Source organism: Lygodium microphyllum, chromosome 23, assembly GCF_053477565.2.
Source record: "Lygodium microphyllum isolate KBCC chromosome 23, Lygodium_microphyllum_v1.1.10, whole genome shotgun sequence".
NCBI classification, from domain to species: Eukaryota; Viridiplantae; Streptophyta; class Polypodiopsida; order Schizaeales; family Lygodiaceae; genus Lygodium; species Lygodium microphyllum.
In genome coordinates, this window is record NC_141157.1 from 19,946,508 (window position 1) to 19,963,489 (window position 16,982).

The 16,982-nt window shown below is 34.0% G+C and overlaps 1 protein-coding gene across 1 annotated transcript; it reads left to right on the top strand.

Moving 5' to 3' along the window:
- Positions 1 to 1,085: 1,085 nt before the first annotated feature.
- Positions 1,086 to 6,162, top strand: LOC148015946 (peroxidase 55-like). Its single transcript, XM_087664417.1, has 5 exons — positions 1,086 to 1,182; positions 3,388 to 3,714; positions 4,449 to 4,640; positions 4,877 to 5,042; positions 5,649 to 6,162. The coding sequence occupies exons 2-5, from the start codon at positions 3,460 to 3,462 to the stop codon at positions 6,032 to 6,034; spliced, it is 999 nt and encodes a 332-aa protein (XP_087520543.1). The 5' UTR covers positions 1,086 to 1,182; positions 3,388 to 3,459; the 3' UTR covers positions 6,035 to 6,162.
- The last annotated feature ends 10,820 nt before the right edge of the window (positions 6,163 to 16,982 follow it).

Here is a 16,982-nt window from a genome sequence, read left to right on the forward strand (position 1 = left end):
AGACCTTACATTGCGACAAATTATTCTTAGTTATGTTTTGCAAAATTCCAAATGCATTCGCTATTTTATATACTACATAATGCATTTCCTACCTTCTCCAATTTTCTCTTTGTTGTTTAAAAAATATTTTTGCTTTGGTATAAAGTCTTGCATGATGTTTTCATCTTATTGCTTCTCTAAATTAGAGATCTTACATTGTGCTAAGTTATTCTTAGTTACATTTTGCAACATTTTGAATGCATTCGCCATACTTGAGCTTTAATTATGGAGCTTAAGGGTTTCTAACCTTTGTAAAAAGTCTTACATGATGTATCTCCTTCCTTCTCTAAGTTATAGCCCTTTGGTTTTCATAAATTTATTTTTCTTTTGGAACCTTAGGATTTTGTTTTATATCAAGGTAGCTATAAAACTCTAACTTCTGAAACATAATATTATCACTTCCCTCAATGAGATGTTAAAATCTAACTGAATTAAAAGGATTATAACTCAAGAGGAGAGATGTTAATTGTGACTAAAATACGAAAATAGTTGGTTCAAAGTATAAAGAAAGAACATAGTTCAAGTAAGAGATCTTTTGAAGCAACACTCCCTTAAACAGCTGTAAACCTTTTTTTTTTATATTTTAATACAACTTTCAAGCTTCCATTAAAAAAAAAGAAAAAAGTAAGAGATGTTTTACAAAATGCTAAAGTAACTATAGAAGAACACGCACACACGTGTCACCTGCCTCAACCAATTGAGCTACGGCTAGCATTGATTCCTCCCAACTACATAGAAGCATGCACCTTCTTAAGAAGAAACTACATAGAAGCATGCGATGTAGAGAGAGAGAGAGAGAGAGAGAGGTCATTATAGGAATGGAACGTCCCTGATGTAAAGTGAGGAAGAAGCTAACTAAATAAATCAGACTGTCGTGATTCAGCAAAATCACACTCTAAAAAAAGCATGCTAGAAAAGAAAGGCATGCAAAAAATCTGTCGCCTAGATTTTCGTCTCCACGTAGCGACGCTTAATCACGCCACCTCTACCAAACCAAACAAGTATTAGCCTCTCTCTCTCTCTCGTCTCTCTCTCTCGCGTCATAGCTTGCTCGTGCAAGTCACTTCGATTCGTCCACTCTACTTCTGCTCCATCCCTCCTTCGCCGAAAGCACGCTGCGACCTCCCCCGACCAGCAACCATGGTAAGAGCTCGTTCTCTCTCTCTCTCTCTCTCTCTCTCTTCCTGAGTTCTTCTGATCGCTCTCCCCGTGTTGACAGAGCAATCCGGTTGAAACTTGTGACCATCCCCTGCATTTTTTCGATTGCCTGATCAGTAGGTTTACAGAAAATATTCCTGTTTGTCAGCTAATTGCATTCGCTTACATCCTTATTCAACAAAAGTGTCTGTGCCGTCGCCTCTCATTTACATGTTTGTCATTACGGATGAGCGCATTTGGCATCTCAGAGAGAGAGAGAGAGAGAGAGAGAGAGAGAGAGAGAGAGAGTCTGCATATAGTTCATGGCATGCATGTTGCGATAAGTGGTATAGTAAAGGGTAAACAATATAGATGTCAATGCTTGGTCACATTATATTGCAGCTCCGCCATCTTTTGGAGCTTCAAATTAAAGACATGGGTACTGTTTGCATGCTGCAATATCAAACAGAAGTGGGTGTTTTAAGAGCTTCCGATATTCTTACTACGCTTGGTTGTATGCCAGTGCTCCTGCATGAGTATACTGGACTGGGCCGGACCTTCAGAATTTAAATTTTTTTTCCTATTGCTCACTGAATGCATGCTAGCATTCACGGTAGGAGGGTTAAAATTGATGTCAATGCTCGGCCATCGATTATAGCTCAACCATCTTTTGGAGCTTCTATACTAAACATGTGTTTCTTGTTTGCATGTGCTATGAGCGATGTTAAGTAGGTAAGGAGCTCTTAAATTTATGAGCGATGTTAAGTAGGTAAGGAGCTCTTAAATTTATGAGCGATGTTAAGTAGGGCTTAAGGAGCTCTTAAATTTATAACCTTCTCTCGATTTTATGCATATTGAAGTCAATATAAGTTATACTTGCAAGTACACACGTCCCTACAACACATACAATATGCAATGGTTGCATGCATGCAAAGACCACATGTATGCAATGTTTTACATAAGATAATGGCATATTTTCTTTTCCTGCCCTTGCAATGTTAACATATAATATACCCATCTCTACATAGTTGCATCGAATATTCAATTTTTCTAATAATGTTTCGTTACAACTCCCAAAGCATGCAATTGTTTAAGACTTTCTACACTTGAAGAACATATGGTCAATATAATTCATGCAATTTCGATTTTAAAGAGCATCTAAATGTGAATCATATGGTTGATTGCATAAGTGTTGCAACATATGCTAGACCTGCAACTTACTTTGTCATAAACACTAAACCGTATAGTGTGCATGCAATAATTGCATATAGTATATAAATGATTAGAAACCTTTAAAGAATTGGCATGTGTTCAATTTCTACATGCATACAATGGCTTGCTTTCTCTTAACATGTTTGCATGACAAATTAAATGATAGCATACCTTGCATATTAGTATCCGATATTCGATTTCTAATGGGTGGTGATGTTTTGTTTAGGATTTTCTATTAAGGTATGGTTCACTTGTCCTAATTGGTTAGGGTCACAATCTTTTCATCATGAACATTATTGTGCTTTTGAGGACAATAAATGTTGCTTCACAATAGCTTTGCACAAAGTAGAGCACTAGTTGATACACATGGGAGTCTTTTTCTCCCTTTTAATGATTTTTCATCAATCACTTTTTTTTCACAATATGGGAGTCTTTTTTTCCTTTTAATGATAATTTCATCAATCACTTTTTTTCACACTTATATATGACCAAGCAAAAGGGACAAGTAGATTTGGTTTGCAAAAGAAGATAGGTAGATTTTAAGTTCCAAAAAAGGACATTACTAGTCATCTTTATAGATTTTCTAGGAGGCCCTTTTGCATGAGGTTATTGTGTTGAAAATATCTATTTCTCAAGATGGCTATATAGGTGATGATTGGATCCTAAGAACACACGTACAAACACCACACACACACACACGTGCACACGCACACCACACGCGCACACGTGCACAGTGCACGCACGCACGCGCACGCACACACACATACACGCAAGCGCGCATGCACACGCCTGCGTGTGCGGGGGGGGTGCGTGCGTGCGTGCATGCAAAACAAGGAGCTAGTTATTAATTCTTTTATCCTAGTTTCATTCTACATCATATTGTTGATTACTAACTAATCAATTTTGAAGCCTTTTATTTGTTCATTTTGCATTCAATATTTCCATAATATCGCATACTTATGGTTATCAATTCTAAAGCCTCTATTATCTATTTTGCAGTTCATATCAGAGAATATGGCTATTTCTTCATAACACTTACAACCAAAGGATCTCATTGAGTGAAAGCTTCCCATGATGCAAACCATGGCAAAGTTTGAGAAGCTCTTATATCTCATGAATGTTATTGTCCACATTGCAATAGTCTTAAGTTTTCAATTAGGCTTGATAATCTACACCACTGCTCAAAATCTTGATCCTAACTTCTATAGCACAACATGCCCAAATGTAGTTTCCATCGCAAGTTCGACCTACCAATCTTTGGCACGTAGCAATAATGTCGTTTCCCCCGCGACATTACGACTTATCAATCATGACTGCTTTATTCAGGTTTGCTAATTTTGTTTATTTGGTTCTTATTTAAGGTATCCTAACATGTTACCTACCACTTACAAGTTAAAATATTACACTGGCAAAAAAATATGATAAGCATGATGCACTAGTGTAAAGGAATCAATTCAAATGCATATAAAGGACTCCATTTATATTGAACAAGAGAGTGCAATAGAAATTCTTTCATACTCACTTCAAATATATACATCAACTCCATGCTAATGTATAGTATTACTTTTATGCATAAGCTCCATGCTATCATGACAATTTTAAGGCATGTTGGTTTTTGCATAAGTAGAAATATATTGAAATCAATGTAGCTAGATCAAGGAACCAATTGTTTTTCTTGAGGGTTCACCTTGAACTAAATTTTAAGGGATGTTAGCCTTTCCATGTTAAGTAGTTATAGCTCCGATTCATACAATATTGTATAAGTCACAAGAGCATATATGTACATACATGTGCGTATGCATGTCCCACACATGCACATCAAACTGCTCTAGGTATTGTATGGGTTTCTTATTCATAATGTTAATACACATAGCTTTAAATCAAGATTATGCATACATTTGATGTGTAAGAAATGATTAAGAACACAAACTATGTGCTACAGTGGGAAAAGATAATCTTGAGAAATGTCATGTATCTTGGTGTGAACATATTTGTTTGTAAAATGTGTAGCCACAAAATGCTAGAACTTTGAGAGATGTTGGATATCTTTTATCTAGCAGGGATGTGATGCATCTATTTTAATTTCATCTACATCAGAGAATAAAGCAGAGAGAGACTATGTTGAAAATGATCTACCACAACAAGCTTTTGATACAATCAATCGCATGAAACAAGCTGTTGATGCAGTTTGTCCAGGAGTTGTCTCATGTGCAGACCTTGTAGTAATTGCTGCTGAGGAGGCTGTTCGGTTCGTAAGTTGCTTTTCACTCTTTAGTGTTCTATGCGCATTTCATAGTTTGAAAATTTTTGGACTAAATTCAATTTTGAACTAAGTTTAAGCTAGGGTTTCCCAAACCCTAATGGACTAGTGATTGTTTCCCTTTGAGCTACTATTGATTTAACATGGTTGTATATATTTAGTTGATAAATATTGAACTCATGTTACTTCAAGGACAATCATTGTACTATTGTTTATAAAATTTGGCAGCTTGGTGGACCAACTTGGCAAGTTGCATTGGGTAGAAGGGATAGTTTGACCTCCCTAGCATCAAATTCACCAGGCAACATACCACCATCAAACTTGGACATTGATGGATTGATCTCCTTGTTCGCATCAAAGGGACTTAACATACAAGACTTGGTTGCTCTATCAGGTTTGCACATTTGAGCTAGTTCTCTCTTATTATCATGGTTTAACCATTTTCAAAGGTGTGCTAACAAGCTTCAAGTACTAATAAATGATTTTGACAATACTTTGTTACTCTTTGAAAATCACATTTCACGATTGTTATAAAAATTAGCACATTTTCTTGTGGAGTTTAATCTTGTGATGATCTTGTATTATTCCATACTTCACCCCCTCCTCATGGCCTTTCCTTATCACCTTTGCCATGTAACTATATACTTAATATTGCATGACATTTGTACCTTGCATGTCTTTACTTGCTTATATCAACAATACTAAAGAACAATAACATGAACAACCTTTATTAAATCTCCCATCACTTGTTTTTTGATATTGTTTTGGCATTACCTTTATTGGCATTACCTTTATTGGCATTACCTTTATTAAATCTCCCATCACTTGTTTTTTGATATTGTTTTGGCATCTTAAATTAAAGTCTTCATAGCAATCTTTACTTTTTGAAAATTTATATTGGGAAGTGTGCCATTCTAAATTAGTGATAATCTTCTTACCTCAAGAATATTAAAACCATATGGGTATACTAATCATAAAAAATGATGTAATGCTATTATAGGTGCACATACGATTGGATTTTCAAAGTGTAGGCAATTTGCCTTCCGTTTTTCTAGTCCAAACATGGATCCAAACTTTGTACGACAACTTCAACAACAATGTCCAACAAATGCAAATGACCTTGATGTGGTTGCATTCGATCCAAATTCACCCTTTACCTTTGACACTTCTTATTTCTCAGATCTTCAAGCTAATAAAGGATTGCTTCAGACAGACCAAGAATTGTTTCAAGATAGTAGAACAAGATCCCTTGTGGATAGGTTTGCAGCATCACAAAGAGAATTTTTCGTTGCCTTTGTTGAAGGAATGATGAAGATGAGCTCCATTGGTGTTCTAACTGGGAATCAAGGTGAAATAAGGAGAGATTGCACTAGATTCAACTCATAACATTAGTAAAAAAGGCTATAAGCCTTAACTCTTGGAAAGGGTGCCTTCTCTAAATAGATGGCAAATCTTAGTTTGGCAAATCTTAGTTTCGCTCACATAGAGAGTGTCATAAATGTAAAGAGTTTAATGCATATAATTGACTGACTCTGGCCTTATTTTGGGGCTTACATAACAATTTTTTGGATTATGTATTCAAATACATTATTAATAAACCATTTTAGTAGTGATTTGTATGCTTTTCAAATAGATTTACATATGTTATTTGTTCATGAAGCATTGAAAAATATAGCTCACCCATCTATATTCTATCAATAAAAGGTTTTGTGGATTTATACTACATGGCATATGTGGGAGAATATATTGTGTTCACAAAATAGAATTTTCTTAATGAGAAGCCTATTATTATTTTAGAGAGCACGTGTGTGGAAGTGAGAGCAATTATAATATCATAAGATCTTAATATTATTGTTAAAAAGTTCAATTTTTAATAATATATTATTAATATTATATAGTATACTTTTTATTTATATGGTAAACATTTATATATACTTATATGTTAACATTCATTAATATATAGTAATAATGAAATTAATAATATTCACTATAAATGCCATATGTATATTTTTTAATAATTTAAAATGTTATATAAAAGAAATTTTAGAATATATATACTAAACTTATTTATATATTATAACATTAATATCTAGGAAACTCTTTAATTTTAACCCTAATATGATTGTATACATGTGGGGCTTTTGAATTTCTTGGGCATAAATGTATTAGCAATATAGTTGTCACACCAAAACATTTTGGGCCTATAGTGAGGCCTTTAGCAATGCTTGTAGTCTATAAAACCTCCCTCCCCAAGTCATTGCTATTAGCATCACCATGAAAGTGTTGCTATTTGTGTCTTTGAATAGCAACACAAAGATTGTTGTAGAATTAGCAATGCCAATAGTGATTGCTGCAGTAAAGTTAGGAGCAATATCAATAGTAACAATTGCATTGAAAATAGCAATGCAAATAGCAAGGATTGTATGGGGGAAAAATATTCACTATAAACATCATATTGGTACTTTTTGTAATAATTTAAAATATTATATAAAAGAAATTTTAGCATGTATATACTAAAATTATTTACATATTATAACATTAATATCTAGGAAACTCTTTAACCACAATATGATTGTATACATGTAGGGCTTTTGAGTTTCTTGGGCATAAATGTATAAGCAATAGTTGTCACACTACAACATATTGGGCCTATAGCGAGGCATTTAGCATCACCATGAAAGTGTTGCTATTTGTATCTTTATATAGCAACATAAAGATTGTTGTAGAAGTAGCAATGTTAGTGAGGATTGTATGGGGGGGGAAATATCCACTATAAATGTTATATTGATACTTTTTATTTTATATATATATATATATATATATATATATATATTTATATGACACGTGCACACGCACACAATATACATCTAGAAAACTCTTTAATTTTAATGGTAATATGATTGTATACATGTGGGGCTTTTGAATTTCTTGGGCATAAATGTATAAGAAAAAGTTCTCTCACAACATATTGGGCATGTAGTGAGGCCTTTAGCAATGCTTGTGGTCTATAAACCCTCCCTCCCCAAGTCATTGCTATTATCAAGCTATTATCACCATGAAAGTGTTGCTATATAGAGAGAGAAGATTGTTATAGAATTAAATATGCCAATAATGATGGTGGATGAAGTAAAATTAGTGATATCAATAGTAATAATTGCATTGAAAATAGCAATGCAAATAGCAAGGATTGTATGGGGGGAAAAGTGAGTGGTAGGGATATCCTTTTAGCCTCATTTGGTTGAGAATCGTATTGAAGAACTATTGTGTGCCCTTAGTTGCATGATATTGCACATTTATATTACCATAGTTCATTTGTATTAAAATATACATACAATAACATATTACTTGATAACAAAACGTTGGGAAAAATAGATTGATAAAATAAAAATCATTTTTGCATTATAATTAGAACAATTTTTTCAAAAAAAGTTGATTGAAAGCTAATAACAAAACGTTGGGAAAAATAGATTGATAAAATAAAAATCATTTTTGCATTATAATTAGAACAATTTTTTAAAAAAAAGTTGATTGAAAGCTACCAAGTCCTAACGTGCATGCCTTATTAGCATGCATGGGCCTCACTCCCCAGGAAGTGCTTGTTGTGGATGAGGATTCAAATCTCCTTGTGATGATATACACACCATACATGGAGCAAACAACGTTTTTCTCCTGATTATATGGCTCCAACTTTGCTTGCAATATTTTGCTAAATATACAAGCCATTAGACCATAAAGTAGAATGACATGTATAATAAGATAAATGAGGATATGTCTCTCCATCTATAAAATAAGAACAAAGGAAATGAAAATAAGAATACTAGATATTAAATTAAAGTTCTTAAGACAAGTCAAAGCTCATTTAGAAAACAATCTCATCTACAAGCTGAGTATTAAAAGTACATACTAGCCTTTGAATATTGTGATGAGGCTTGAAGCAAGGCTCAATGTTACTTATGTTGTATTATCATTATAAAAGATTTATAGATAGTTTTAATCTACAAGTAGTGATCTTCTAGTAAAATGCTCCCATATGTTTAATCAACTTTGAATATATGTTTACTAAACTCTTCAAAACGAGATACTTTAGGGCAATAAATAGGATAGTTTCGATAGAGGATCATTACCTATTATAGACTGGAACTATCTAATAATTTTTTTAGTAAAACATCTTCACAGAGTTCTCTTTTAAACATCTTATATAGGCTGGAACTATCTAATAAACTTTTTAGTAAAACCTCTTTACATAGAGTTCTCTTTTAAATATGATAATGCCACATAGGCTCCACTCGAGCTTTCTTGCGAAGGTCCTCCTCATTGCACTCAAGGGCAAGCATGTTGTTTCAATACTCAACTTTTACAACTGTGAAATGGACAAGTATAAATATACACCTTTTGTTTCTCTCTACTAACAGGGGATGCTAATTAATCTTGGTCTACTCTCTCTCTGTCTCTCCTCCTTTGTCTCTCTTTATAAGGCTATAAATGTCCATTTAGCTATTTTAAGGCTAGGATATGTGAAACTAAAATAGAAAGTTTGACAATTTTGAGCTATGGGTGATTTAATAAGTAATGATGATGTGAAAGTAAGAAAAATTTATACTTATAAATGGCATTTAGCAAGCATTGACCGGATGCAACTAGGGAAATGGTTAGGATCATATCCACAAAGTGCATGCTTTGCTACTTTTACTACAAGAAGCTTAGGGAACCTAAGTGTTTGTGATGCCAGTGCAAAGCACTAGCCTAGGCATGCATCATTTAGTTTCTATTGCCTAGTTTTTTCCCTAGAAGTTTAGTTTTGAGTCAATGTGCATTTTTCATGCTTTACTTTTTAAGTTCAATATGCTTCATAAACACAAATAATATACCTTTTTTTTTTGAAAGAGCCATATAGTGTTGTCCTATAACTCAACTATAATCATTCATGTCCTTTGCTAACATCGCACAATGCCTTATCCCTTGAAAATATTTTCCAAAAATCTTCAACTTTCTCTTAATAAGATTTGAGCATATGATGTAAATATGCAGCCTAATGTTGATGGAATAAAATGGGTTCTTTGCCATGAGAATCATTGTAAAAATTTTCTTTTCAACATGTTTATGCATTATCAAGTAAAAGAATATGTCCCTTGTATTTCAAAAATATATCATACGATGTTCTGTGCTTTGGGGTCTTGTACACTTAGGAGCCCATTCTTTTTTAATGTTGGTTTATAGTTTTTATCAAGATTCGCCTTTACATTAGGGTGGCTACACACTGCACCAAAACTATCAAGGCACTAGAGTTTGTTTCTTGAGGAGGGTCACTCATAAATATGTAAGTCTTATCAGATGGCTTCACCAAAAGGGATTTCTAAATCATCTTTTAGTTGTTTAAATACAAAAGTGTATCATCTACTAGGGATATTCAAACTTTGAATCAAGAAAGGATGTGTATTATTCATGATAAATTAGATATACAGGTTTTTTTAATTAGGAAAGAATGTTATAGTAACCATTTATGTGTAGTGAACCCCCCAAGGGTCCACCATAATGGTATACATTATCTACACCCTCCCAGGACACAAAGAAGCAATTGGCCCATTGATTCTTTGAAGTTTGTGGATATTGATGCATGTTCAAACCTTGTCATTTATCACACATTACAATCATTTTACTAATGTTACTTTTCTCTTTGTGAGTCTCACATGGATATGAGCATCAAATATAGGAGGTCCTCCACCCACCCAAATTTGTCCACGATACTAAACATGGGCCAATCATGGGTTGACAAATGGTGCAACGGTCTTGTCTTTTTGTGCGTTGCCTCATCCATCGTAGGTAGTGAGTGATCATCCTTAGCCTTCCAAGAATGCTTTTACAAAAATCTAGATGACCATGATGACTAGATTCATTTGTTCATGTTGGGACCATGAGGGTACTCATGGAGACATTTATGAGAACAAATATTCACAAAAGTCATGAGAAGTGATTTGTGCACCACATGAAATATTATCATAAGCATGTTTGAATACATATCCAGTTCAATAAGCATTAAATGATAGCCACTATATTCTTATCATTAACTTGAATATTTTATTTTTAAAGGTCGATCGACTCAGGGTACACATGGAGACATTTGTGAGAACAAATATTCACGAAAGTCATGAGAAGTGATTTGTGCACCACATGAAATATTATCATGAGCATGCTCGAATAAATTTCCACTTCAATAAGCATTAAATGATAGCCACTTATCATTAACTTGAATTTTATTATTAAAGGTCGATTTTCAAGCCCCAAAAACTCATCATACCTTTTGGGATGATAGAGAAGCAAAACAATAGATTGGAGAAACACAATTATTAATATGCACAGGCTAAAGTGACACAAAAATTCTACCATGTATAAAGTTGAATATTGCTCTCATAATAATACTACTGCTCAAAGGATTGTGCATATTGTGGAGTTCAAAATCACAACTAGTGATGCTTGAGTAAATAGTATGCTTGATGCTCTCTCTAATGCTACTTAGGGATGAGAACTTGTAAATAAGCTATATGTTATCGCATTGAAATACTAGATGTAAAGCACACAAAAAAGTACCCCAAGTGAACATGAGTGAAATAAAAAAATTATTATCATTATTTGGTCAATTCTTAAACTAAGATGATTGAAAGTGGCTCCCAAATTCGACTCAAGAATGTGATCATCTACTAGTACATGTAGAATGAGAAAACCTCTTGTCAAATCCATAAATATGATCATAACATTGTACACTCAATCATAGACCATTTATATCAAATTTACATGTTATACTAATAGATGTCACAATACAAGCAAGGATAGGCATTCGTGTTTTCTTTAACAATCTTCACAACCCACATATCTTGAGAAAAAATATTTTTGTCATCTGTGTTTCCACTTGTCACATATCTTGAGAAAAAATATTGATGGTAGAGGTGAACCACTTGTCACATGGCATGGTATTTCCTTTCCCTTCTCATGCTCTCTTTAGGAAAAAGACATTTATGAGGAAATAGTTGTTGTCCATGATGATGCTCCTAATTGGCATCTTCCTTAGTTCTTTAAGAGGCAAACTATGTGGCTTTGGGAGAGCCATGTGGTTGCCATGTGATATCTTCTACAAATGCTATAGATTGTATCTCCCCTTGCTCCTAGCCAAAGTGGGCCGTGTGTTGTAGTTTGAGAGAGGGCATGCATATTCTTCATACATATTGATAATGGGCATTGGTGATGCTCCACACAATACTCACGACTATGAAATTAGTGGTGATCAAGATTTATAACCTACATGTGGCTATTGTGATGGACCTTAGTTGTAGTGACTTTGTAGCTAGTATTCTTAGAACATATTATGTCTCATAACTTATCTTTGCTTTGCAAATTATGTGCCTTGTACATGATTTCCATAATTCACATCCTTTGATGATATGTTGTCTCAAGTTTCATGGAGGATTTTAACTTATGCTTCTTGACATTCTTTATATTAGGGCATCATTAGCTTGCCAATGAAGAATAGGGTAACTATTGGTTGACTTTCATAGCACCCTCATATTCAAGAGAAAAACCAACATGCCATCCAATACTAATATTTAGAAAATTCATGTTTGAATCAATACCTTGAATTATCATGTTGTAGCATTCACAACAATTGAGCCAATGAATACCACCATTTTCTTGTCAAGGCAAGTGCATCACATTATAGGAACTATAACAATTTAGAAAGTTATTTGAATTCATTTATATTTGCTTCTATTTGATGCCACTAATGCAAAATTTTCACATTTCTTATCAAGAGAGCGGGTACATCCAAAATTCCTATAACAAATATTTAGAATAAAAAAGGACAAATGGTAGGAATCCCAATCATGGTATGGACATCTAACAGTTTGAACATATAGTAGTGGTAACTTTGTGCAAGCATTTCTTTTTTTGACTTTTCATATGTTATTTCAAGTCCTACATGGGACCTTCTCATTGTCTTTGCTCCACTCTTGCTCGATGATTCCAGCATCTTAATCTAGCTCAATGAGGAATCTTGTGTCCAGGCTTCTCCTTATTAACATCTCTTGTTTCAGGCTTCAGGCTTTCAAAACTCCATTTGCAACTCCTACATATGAGGAAACCAATGAAAAATGTGCACCAAGGGCAAGTCCCAAAGCTGCTCTACTAAGAAACGATCCAAGTGCAAAGGGGGACAAAACATCTACCAACAACTAATATGAGGTTCCCAACACCAAGGAGCTATACAACAACACAGGGTCTAGAGTGTAGTCACACAAGACATGGGTCAATTGTCATAGAGGACACATGATCTCTTAGGTAAGACCACAGAAAAACCTCATTTGTACATGAAAACAGATCAGTGAACAAAGAAGAGGGATAAGTATTTGCATGATTAGATAGAGGTATAGAATGAAATTTTGGTACTATGTGTAGTAACTAATTACATGCTTGTGTATTATCAGGAAAAACAAAATGGATGAGTACCCCATACTCAATAAATTCTATTATACAGTAGAGGAAGTACATGAGGAATATGTCCTAAACCTTGAGGGAAAGGTTGATGTGAGTGATGATGATCTTTCTAATGATCAATGGCTCACAATGTCCAAGCTAAAGCATTGAAAGAATGCCAAAATATACCTAAACCATCTACAACATGGATTTTTTGAGGATTACAAATTGCTTTTCCACAAGGTGTATTAAGCCCTTCCATCATGTGGGAGATCATAGCAAAGTTTACCAAGTGCTATGCATTTGAGAGACGTAGTGCTACAAAAAGACCCATTAGCACATAAGATTGCATGGGCAAAGTTTTGAGGGGAATGTGCTAAATGTTGAGATAGCAACAAGCTCAACACATATATATATTGATGATGGACCGCCTAGTTTGATAGGTCAGCATGTCTACACTTAGCACATTGGTGGCCATTATGATCCTCACATGGCCACTGAATTATCACTTGTCATATTTGGTTATTTACACCTACTTTACAATTGGTATAGTTATAACATCAATTGATTAATATCACTAGTTATGCATTGTTTGAATTAGTAGGCCACTTTTCTTTATGTTGTATCTTATCTATACATTGTGTACATTGTCTTGTGAGAGGAAGAAGAAATAAAAATGACTAAGAAAAAAATTTAGCCTCTGTCTCCCTTCTTTTCTCAAGTCGCTTTCTCTTGTTTGTAGTATATGTGCTTGGCACAGTAACTCAAGCACATCCCCCTCCACCATGAAATTCATGACATGGTATCAGATTCATGCCACTAAGAAAGGCTAGTTTTGAAGGTTGAAGTGAAGAAAAAGGAGCAGGGATTCAAGAAGCAAGCAATCGATAAGAAACTCTCCCATTCTTTCTCTCTTTCTCTTGGATAATGCTTGTGGAGGCACAAGAAGTAGGGTGAAACAAAAAATCTCAGATTGTTGTGAGATTTGGTATATAAGAAGAACAATGTATATTCTACTCATAAGCCCTTAGGACTTTTTCCGTTGTGATTTTGGCCATCTGAGACCATTTCATGCCCGTTTTAGCTCCGCAGGGTTGCAAACAACAATCTCAAGGCATACTATAATTTTAGCTATGTATGTCATTCTTTGATGCACATATTATATATTTCAAATCTATAAGTTCTTAGGTATTTTTCAAGAAGTGAACACAATGTTTATCTACAAATAGGTTGCATATTATGTATATAGTTGAGTAGTCAGTTAAAAAGGTTGCTTGGTGTGGTGCTGTGCACATTCTGTGAAAGGTTACAAAAGATTTGCTTGTTGTTTGGTACTCAATTTTGTCCTAATGGCTTAGCATAATGAAAATCCTATTATTCAAAAGCTAGAAAAGAACAACTACCCATCATTGAAGTTTCGTATGACAAACTTCCTTCTTGGAAAAGGCCTCTAAGAGTTTGTTTCACATAAAGAAAAGAAACCAGGGCTAAGTGATCTAAGGCTGTAGAAGAATTAAAGGCATGGAAAGAATGGAATGCAAAAGACAAAAATGTTATGTATTAGCTATCCACAGTCATTGATAACACTATGCTGGGGCATATAAAAAATGCAAAAATTTTACATATAGCTTAGACAACCTTCGAGAATATGTTTTCAATAAATACAAAGGGATGGAAGATTCAACTCAAGCAAGAGTTGAATACTTTGAAGAAAGGGTAAATGAGTATGTTTTAAAGGTGAGAAGTTACAAATGCCTTAGTAGCTATTCATGTCATACTTGATGATGACGATTTGGTTTCATCTACTTTGTGTGGCCTTAATAATGAAAATGTATGAAAACTTCTGTTACTTCTGTATGTGTACGAAAGCTATTTTTAGATTTTGATGAGTTGGTCTCTCACAATTACTCAAGAGAATAATATGCAAGGCGAATTGTTTGAAAGAAGTGGTGAAGAGGTCCAAGCTTTTTACTCAAGTTTAGAAAGGAACATGATAGATCCTCTTCAAGAGGTTGTGGTATGGAATGTGCTAGTGGTAACTAGCAAAACAAGTTAAATCAATAGTTTGGATATATACAAATTTTAGGAGGCCCTGGTAAGTCTAGAAGCAAGGGGAGCTCTAGAGGAAGAGGTGGATGAAAAAAGAGAGGTTCTAATAATTTTGATAAGAAGGATGACATTCATAGTGTCAAGTTGCAATAAGGAAATTATGCATCATCTTCAAGACATGATGATGATAAAAATGAGAGTTTGTTTGTTATGAAATAAATGATGAATATGTTACAAGAAAAGAGACATGTGATGATATATGGTATCTTGATTCAAGTGCATTTAATCATATGACCAACCATGCTAAATGGTTTGGAGAGATACAGAATTTACAAAGTCCAAGTTATGTAGAGATAGATGATGATTCATGCCATCTAATTCTACATATTGAAAAAGTTACATTCTCCTTACAAAATGGTAAAAAATAAAGTGTTTATCGGAGTTTTGCATGTACTATCCATCACAAAGATTTTGATATATGTTAGTCGAATGGTAGAGCAAGGGTTGTAGGTTATATTTAATGCAAAGGGCTATTTTTTTCAAGACTTTAATAATAAATATAGGTTAATTACAAAAGAAATAAAAGTTGATTGCATGTTTACTTTGGATGTTGGAATCCTTGCTATAAATGCTAATATATGCTATAGGCAAAGATGTGGTTGCAAACATCGAAATATGGCACAAACATATTGGACATGCAAATTTGTAAAGGCTATAATTAATGCAATCCAAAGGGTTTACAGGTCTACCTACATTTAGAGTTGTAGAATTACATAAAGTTTGTGATGCATGTCTCTTTGGGAAGCAGGCAAGGCAACCAATTTCACATGACAAAGATATTAAAAAATATATACTTGATATTGTACATACAGATGTTTGGAAACCTACCTAGAATGATCTCTTGGTGTGGTAGTAAGTATTTTGTTACATTCATTGATGATTGCTCTTGAAAACTCTAGGTATACTTCATAAAGAAAAAGAGTGAAGTATTTGAGCACTTCAAATCTTTCAAAGCTATTGTTGAAACATAAGCATGCTTGAAAGTTAAGTGCTTGAAGTTAGATGGAAGGGGAGAATATCTCTCCAATGAGTTAAATTTTTTTTTGAGGTGTGATGGGATAAAATGATAGTTTACATGTAGGCATATCCCATAACAAAATGGGGTTGCATAAACAAAAAATAAACATATTGCAGAAGTTGTACCATGGGCATTGATGGCTGAAAATAATATGCCAAAGTATTTTTGATTTGAGGTTATTTATACTTCTATCTACATTATGAACGGGGAGTGAACGGGTCTCCTATGGCTATAATTCATAATATGACTCCTGAATAATGGTTTATAAGTAAAAAACCTAATGTATCACACTTGAAAGTGTTTGTCTATATTGCATATGTTCATGTTCTTGATGAGTTAAGGAAGAAATTGGACCCCAAGGCTGAAAAATATATCTTCATTGGATACTCTATTAAGCAAAAAGGATATCATCATTATAACCTTGTTAGTGGTGAGTTTTGTGTGAGCATGGATGTTATTTTTTATGAGATAAGTAGTTGGTATGCATCTAGTGGTGATGCATTGGATGACATCGATGATCATGATAGTCATGTGCAGACAGAAAAGCAAGAATCACAAACTTTTAATGGACCAAAGATATCATTTGGTAGTAGATCTATAGTTAGTCCTTAGTTTGGGAGAATAAGGAGCAACCCCACATCTTCTTCAGGTGTATCTACTAGTGTTGTAGGTAATGACAAAGGAAAGAAGAAAATGCCAAATGGTAATAATGCATCTACCAATCATGCATTTCTTGATGGAGACTCT